Genomic DNA, 6,000 nt, shown 5'->3' with positions numbered 1-6,000 from the left:
AAAAAAAAAAAAAAAAAAAGAAAGTAAATTCTTCCCTACCTGAAAAAAAAAAGTTTCTCTTTGTAGGGATGTTCAGGATCACGCCCTCTGTAATGTGTAGTCTTCACTGGTTTAGAGCTTTTGTGACTTCATGATATTTTTATTTTTAAACATTTCAATAAAGTTTTTGAAAAAGTAGTATGTGCACATGGTTAAAAATTGAAACAACATGAAGGATAAATGATGAAAAGTTCTTCCACTCTGATTCCCAGTTCCATTCCCCAGAAATGAGTTAACAATTTCTTGTGTCTCCATCCAGAAATTTCTTTTTTTTTTTGAGACGGAGTCTCGCTCTGTCACCCAGGCTGGAGTGCAGTGGCGCGATCTCGGCTCACTGCAACCTTCGCCTCCCAGGTTCAAGCAATTCTCTTGTCTCAGCGTCGCGAGTAGCTGGGACTACAGGTGCATGCCACCACGTCTGGCTAATTTTTGTATTTTTAGTAGAGACGGGGTTTCACCGTATTGGTCAGGTTGGTCTCAAACTCCTGACCTCAAGTGATTCACTTGCCTCAGCCTCCCAAAGTGCTGGGATTATAGGTGTGAGCCACCACGCCTGGCTAATATTCTATTCTTATTAAAGTGCATACATGTACATACACATCTCGTTTTACACAATGGAAACAATCTCTTCACGTATTTCTGTACCTTGCTTTACTTTCTTAACAGTATATTACAAGATGATAGGCAGAGAGGAAAAAAAGAAAAAGAAAAAAACCAGTGTATTTATCAGTACAAATAAAAGAGTGGTTGCTTCTATCATGACCTCAAAGTAGGCACTGGGGGGTGTAACTTTTCTGATGTCTGCTTTTCTGATAGATGAAAAATGGTATTTTATTAATATTTGAATTTGTATGTCTTACGGAGTCTTGCTCTGTCGCCCAGCCTGGAGGCAGTGGCGTGATCTTGGCTCACCAGAACCTCTGCCTCCCTGATTCAACGGATTCTTCTGCCTCAGCCTCCCAAGCAGCTGCGATTACAGGCATGTGCCACCACGCCCTGCTAATTTTTGTATTTTTAGAAGAGATGGGGTTTCACCATGTTGGCCAGGCTGGTCTCAAACTCCTGGCCTCAGGTGATCCACGTGCCTCGGCCTTCCAAACTGCTGGAATTACAGGTGGGAGCCATAGGCCTGGCCTGAATTTGTATGTCTTTGTGAATGAAGTAAAACATTTTTCACATGCTTATTAATCATTTGAGGATTTCTCTTATTGTTTCCTGCTTATGTCCTTTGCCCAGATTTCTAATGGGTTGTTAGGTAACTTCTTATTGTGGGAGACCATTCTCCATGAGTCTCACATTTCTTTTTTTTTTCCTTTTTTTGAGACAGAGTCTTATTCTGTCGCCTAGGCTGGAGTGCAGTGGTGCGATCTCGGCTCACTGCAAGCTTCACCTCCCGGGTTCCCGCCATTCTCCTACCTCTGCCTCCCGAGTAGCTGGGACTACAGGCGCCCGCCACGACGTCCGGCTAATTTTTTGTATTTTTGGTAGAGACGGGGTTTCACCGTGTTAGCCAGGATGGTCTCAATCTCCTGACCTCATGATTTGCCCACCTCGGCCTTCCAAAGTGCTGGGATTACAGGCGTGAGTCACCGCGCCCAGCTGGGTCTCACGTTTCTGTACATGTATCAGAGGCACCAACTGCATTTTTGTTCCAGATTATATCTTCAAGGATTTCATGCCTGTAATCCCAGCACTTTGGGAGGCCGAGGCAGATCACCTGAGGCTGGGAGTTCGAGACCAGCCTGGCCAACACGGTGAAACCCATCTCTACTAAACATACAAAATTAGCGAGGCGTGGTGGCGTGTTCCTGTAATCCCAGCTACTCAGGAGGCTGAGGCAGGAGAACTGTTTGTACAGTGGACAGCACTGTTCCTCAGGAGCACAGGACAGCTTTGCTGACTGTCCAGTGTCATGAATACACAATGCCGCCCACTGCAGCAAAGCTCAGGAAGGCTTGTTTACTGCCCCTAACAAAACACTGAGATCACTAAGATGAGAATCCTCAGCCTGATGTGAATCTGCTGTGTGGGCAGCATCTACCTGGGCCTCTCAGCTTCATGTCCATGGGGCTTGGGAGGCGAGGGGGAACTGACACAAATACGTTGCTCCTGTTGTTGCTACATTATGATAACATTCTTTGTGTCTGACTCAACAGTCTTGTATCTTCTGCAAGCATCCATAAAACTGTGTAGGCTAACTTGCAAAGTGGTAAAATTTCAGACACTTTATAGTTATTCACATGTTGCTTTTCAGGTTCTTGTGATATATTAAATAGGGAAAAAAATCTCAGACCATTTTTAAATGTGGACAGCACTGTTCCTCAGGAGGAACAGTTCTTGATACTCAGGAGGAGTAGTTCTTGATACCTGTTTTTTTTTTTTTTTTTTTTTGAGACATTCTTACTCTGTTGCCCAGGCGTCATCTTGGCTCACCGCAACCTTTGTCTCCCAGGTTCATCCAATTCTCCCGCCTCAGCCTCCTGAGTGGCTGGGACTACAGGTGTGTGGCACCATGGCCGGCTACTTTTTTTTTGTATTTTTTGGTAGAGATGGGGTTTCACCATGTTGGCCTGGCTAGTCTCGAACTCCTGACCTCGAGAGGGCCACCTCCTTGGCCTCCCAAAGTGCTGGGATTACAGGAACGAGCCACCATGCCCAGCCAATCCCTACTGATTTTAAAGATCCCATTATAAATTAAGAAAACTGGTCTTTACGTATCAATATCTCCCCCTTCCTCATGTTGATAACTTTTTCTTTTGACTCTGATTATAATTTTTGCAGGGGATGAGGTGAGGCAACAGAATTTTAATTTTTAGGTATTTCCTCAAGTCTTCTTTGAAAGGTTTTGGGTTTTGCTTAGAAAGATATATAACGTAAGATGAAACACTGTTTCCATGTTTTATTCTACACTTATTCAGTCTGATTTTTTTTCTTCAACATTTAATTTTTTGATTCATCCAAAATTTATTTTAGAGTAATGAACGGTATAGAGATTTATGTTCATTTTCTCCCTCAGATGGTCAGTGAATTATCCTAATGCCATTTATTAATAATTCTTTTACTCAACTAATTTAAAATACTATTTCATAAATACTAAATTTCCCATATGCTTAAGTCTATTCCTGGAGTCTGTCAAATTCATTGTCAGTAACAAACTGTTTTAGTTACCAAGGTTTGATAATATATTTTAATATGTTGACATTCTTTTCATATAAAGTTTTTTTGTTTTGTTTTGTTTTGTTTTTTGACATGGAGTCTCGCACTGTCACCCGGGCTGGAGTGCAGTGGCCCAATCTCGGGTTCATGCCATTCTCCTGCCTCAGCCTCTGGAATAGATGGGACTACAGGCGCCTGCCACCACGCCTGGCTAATTTTTTGTATTTTTAGTAGAGATGTGGTTTCACCATGTTAAGCAGGATGGTCTCGATCTCCTTACCTCATGATCTGCCCGCCTTGGCCTCCCAAAGTGCTGGTATTACAGGTGTGATCATATAAAGTTTTATAGCTTGTCTAGTTTCTTCCCAAGAATTCAATGGTATTTTTATTGAAACCCAAGAGTGTTCACCAGTATCTGGCTCTTTTCTGATGCCTGCAGATATGAAAGACTGGAGTTCCTTGCCTCCCTGCATTCAGGTGGGGTTATGCGATTAGTCTGGTCAACTGCCAAGTGTCAGGTGATGTTTTCAGGCCAAAACATTTAGTTGCTCGATTGTGACTCCCTCCTTCTTTTCCTGCCACAGCCTCTGAGTGTGGTACTTCTTCCAGATGATGAAACTCCAAGATGGCACAGCCTCCAGACCCTGAATGGGACTAGACCTCTATGCAGACAGGGACTCCTATCAGCCCACAATGGAAATGTGGCATGACTAAGAAACTCAGTGTCAGCCAGGGAGATTTCAGGGTTAATTTCTAACTGCAGTAAACTTGGGCTGTTCTAATATAACCATTACACTTATAGACTAACTGAAGACAGAATTGTTGTATTTATAATTCTAAGACTTTCTATTCAATAATAGGGGATGTTTTATAATTAGATAAGTTTTCTTTTTATATCTATCAAGGCTATTAAGTTTTTTTTTGTTACATTTATTTCTAATTGTTATATATTTATCTTGCAATTATAACTGGGTTCTCCTATTGCATTTTCTTTTTTCTTACAATAGAAGTAACTTTTTAAAAAGTTATATAAAATACATGTTCACTGCAAACATTTTTTTGGAACAATACATAAAGGTATAAAGAAAGAAAGTAAAAATCACTTGAAACCTTACTGTAAATGAATAATTATTAATAGCTTGGCAATCATCATTTCATACATCTCATATTTATACACACACACACGCATGGCATTCCATTTCCTACTTGTAATCTGTATATAGGAGAGCTGCTGCTGCTTATATATTAGCACCATAACAGGTACTTTATTGAATTCTTATTGTTTCCAATTTTTCTACTGGATTCTCTTGGGTTCTCTAGGCATATAATTGCATCATATAAAAACAAAGACAACTACTACCCCCTTTCACATTTTTATACTCTTTTAATTAATCTTGTTAATTTGGACTGGTTAAGATTTCCAGAATGATATTAAATAATAGTGGTGATACTTGTCTTATTCTTGACTTTACTGGAAATAGAAAACTTGTAATTACTAGACGGATTCTGTCTTAGGCAGTAGTTTTCCTTCACAGGAAAAGAGCAAATAGAGAACATTCCTCAAGTTGATTTTATATACCATCGAGAGTAGCACAGTCTTGGTTAATTCAGAAGTTTATTTATGTAAACACGTCTAACTTATTATTTCATCTTTATCACATGCAATAATAAAAGGGTATACCAACCTCTCCTGCTGACAACTTCTCTCTCACATTTTTCCAATAAATATCTTTATTTTCAGTGTTAGTGAAAAAAAGTAGCCACTCTGCAAAGTCTTCTTTTCTCATGAAACTCAAACCTTTAGAAAACTGAAGGAATTCCATTTCTTGAATCTCTGTTTGTAAATTTTCCATAAATCTAAATGTTAAAATACGAAATTAGTAAAGTAACTAGTGGCATTCAACCTTAAATATTGTAAATGGGTCTGCAAAGTACCTTCACTATTACCTACTGAGTGAAGGTCTCCTGATAGTGAGCAGGATGAAGCATTAGTGCTGTGCAAGGACTGTGGGGAGAGGGAGGATGCAGAGAAATTGACTAAGTCCAACACTGGCTTCCATCAGTAACTCACTATACTCAATTTGTATAAGTCATACCTGACAACCTACATTTTGATAAACCTAAAGACTTAAAAAAAAAAGTAAAATGTTGCTTTGATACATCCAGAGAAAATACTATTCCATGGAAACTAGTTTTTTTCCAATACAGAAAAATTATCAATAATCAGATAAACTTAAAATTGAGGTGGGACACTGCTTTTAGAATGTTAATCATAATTACTACTTCCTAATATTTTTCAAATACCAAAGTTAATCAGTGTAATCAATGGCTTGGCATCAAAAGCTTACTCTATCTAAAAACACAATCCTTTTTGACAATAATACATGTCGATATGACTCAACATTCCTTTCTTATAAAAACAACATGGCACTTTGATCAAACTGTCATCAATGGCTTCCCAGGAAAGGGACAAGTTGAAAAGATATCAGATTAAAATATATCTTCTTTGAACAAGAACCCAGAAATGTTGCACTTTATTTATAACCTAAATCATGTGAAAAGTATTATCATCTCCACAAATTTTAATATGTTGCAGATCCCTTTATTCACTTTTCCACATGTTAAAAGATTGGTACTATCTGTCATGTCAAATTCAAATGAAAATATACATTGGTTGATATAAGAGGGACATTCCAGTTCAGTGGGAGAAAAATCATCACTTAAAAAATTACTTGCTTGAAGTTCTATATTTATCCCTTAAATCTTAAAAGCATGGAGGAGGAGTTTGATCTTAGACTTCTGTCT

At 38.9% G+C, this 6,000-nt stretch overlaps 1 protein-coding gene across 3 annotated transcripts in view; it reads right to left on the bottom strand.

The window, feature by feature from the left end:
• Positions 1 to 6,000, bottom strand: part of MICU2 (mitochondrial calcium uptake 2) — a 111,838-nt gene that overhangs the window by 6,209 nt on the left and 99,629 nt on the right. For all 3 annotated transcript variants that reach the window (XM_026454220.2, XM_026454221.2, XM_026454222.2), the window contains one exon: positions 4,881 to 5,052. In XM_026454220.2, coding sequence (XP_026310005.1) covers positions 4,881 to 5,052 — 172 coding nt within the window. The remainder of the gene's footprint in view (positions 1 to 4,880; positions 5,053 to 6,000) is intronic.

This window comes from Piliocolobus tephrosceles, chromosome X (genome assembly GCF_002776525.5).
Source record: "Piliocolobus tephrosceles isolate RC106 chromosome X, ASM277652v3, whole genome shotgun sequence".
Taxonomy (NCBI): Eukaryota; Metazoa; Chordata; class Mammalia; order Primates; family Cercopithecidae; genus Piliocolobus; species Piliocolobus tephrosceles.
The sequence above is the reverse complement of the archived record's forward strand: the minus strand, read 5'-3'. Positions and strand labels throughout refer to the sequence as shown.